The sequence below is a fragment of the Artemia sp. Qi Xiang Cuo genome, chromosome 3 (assembly GCF_049724085.1).
Source record: "Artemia sp. Qi Xiang Cuo chromosome 3, ASM4972408v1, whole genome shotgun sequence".
Taxonomy (NCBI): Eukaryota; Metazoa; Arthropoda; class Branchiopoda; order Anostraca; family Artemiidae; genus Artemia; species Artemia sp. Qi Xiang Cuo.
This window is the reverse complement of record NC_142796.1, coordinates 51,689,397-51,690,077: the sequence shown is the minus strand read 5'-3', so window position 1 is coordinate 51,690,077 and position 681 is coordinate 51,689,397. Positions and strand designations below refer to the sequence as shown.

The 681-nt window shown below is 35.8% G+C and overlaps 1 protein-coding gene across 1 annotated transcript; it reads right to left on the bottom strand.

Moving 5' to 3' along the window:
• On the bottom strand, positions 1 to 456 carry LOC148954258 (uncharacterized). Its single transcript, XM_089086216.1, has one exon. The coding sequence runs from the start codon at positions 454 to 456 to the stop codon at positions 1 to 3; it is 456 nt and encodes a 151-aa protein (XP_088942342.1).
• Between the last annotated feature and the right edge of the window lie 225 nt (positions 457 to 681).

Sequence of the window (681 nt, the reverse complement as noted above, 5' to 3'; positions counted from 1 at the left end):
TCACGGAAAAAACGGAGCACAATCTTTAAGGTCATTGCTTATGATGAAGTTAGCGACATCTTCAGGATTTGCATTCTTGAGTACTCTCTTAGCAATGACTTGAACTTCATTGCAAAGTTCGTGGACTTCAATATCCTCAGCCTCATTGTTTGAGAGGAAATGTTGTAAATTCATACAATCGTCCATCAGGGACTTTGTTGTTGCAGCATTTACCTTGGATATGTTGTAGAGAAATCTAAATACTGAAATAACATTTTTTAACTGTTGAAATCTTTCACCCAGAGAAGAAATTGCCCTATCGAGAATGGCAAAAAGGAAATTTACTTTAAAATGTTCTTGAAGGTATACGAAAGGTTCATCATCCGCTTCGTAATCAAACTGTTTTTTCTTCTTTTTCAACCGAGTTGGCAGGGTTTCTGTTTCAAATGTTGGTTGAATATTTAGCTCCTCTGTCATCAACTAGAATACTTCCAAAGCCGTCATCATGACATAACGTTTGTAAGTACAATTTAGTTTTGCTTAGTTGATCTTTGGCAGCAGCCAAATCAAATTGTTTGGATTGAAACTGCTTACTTGTTATGTTGATTTCAAAAAGTATATTCTGCCATAAAACTACACTTACAACAAATCGTATTTTTCATGTTTTTCGCCAGACCTAAAGCTTGCACTCGCGGGTTGTTA

Coding starts and splice junctions, on each gene's coding strand:
- LOC148954258 (XM_089086216.1), bottom strand. CDS start 456: ATGACAGAGGAGCTAAATATTCAACCAACATTTGAAACAGAAACCCTG.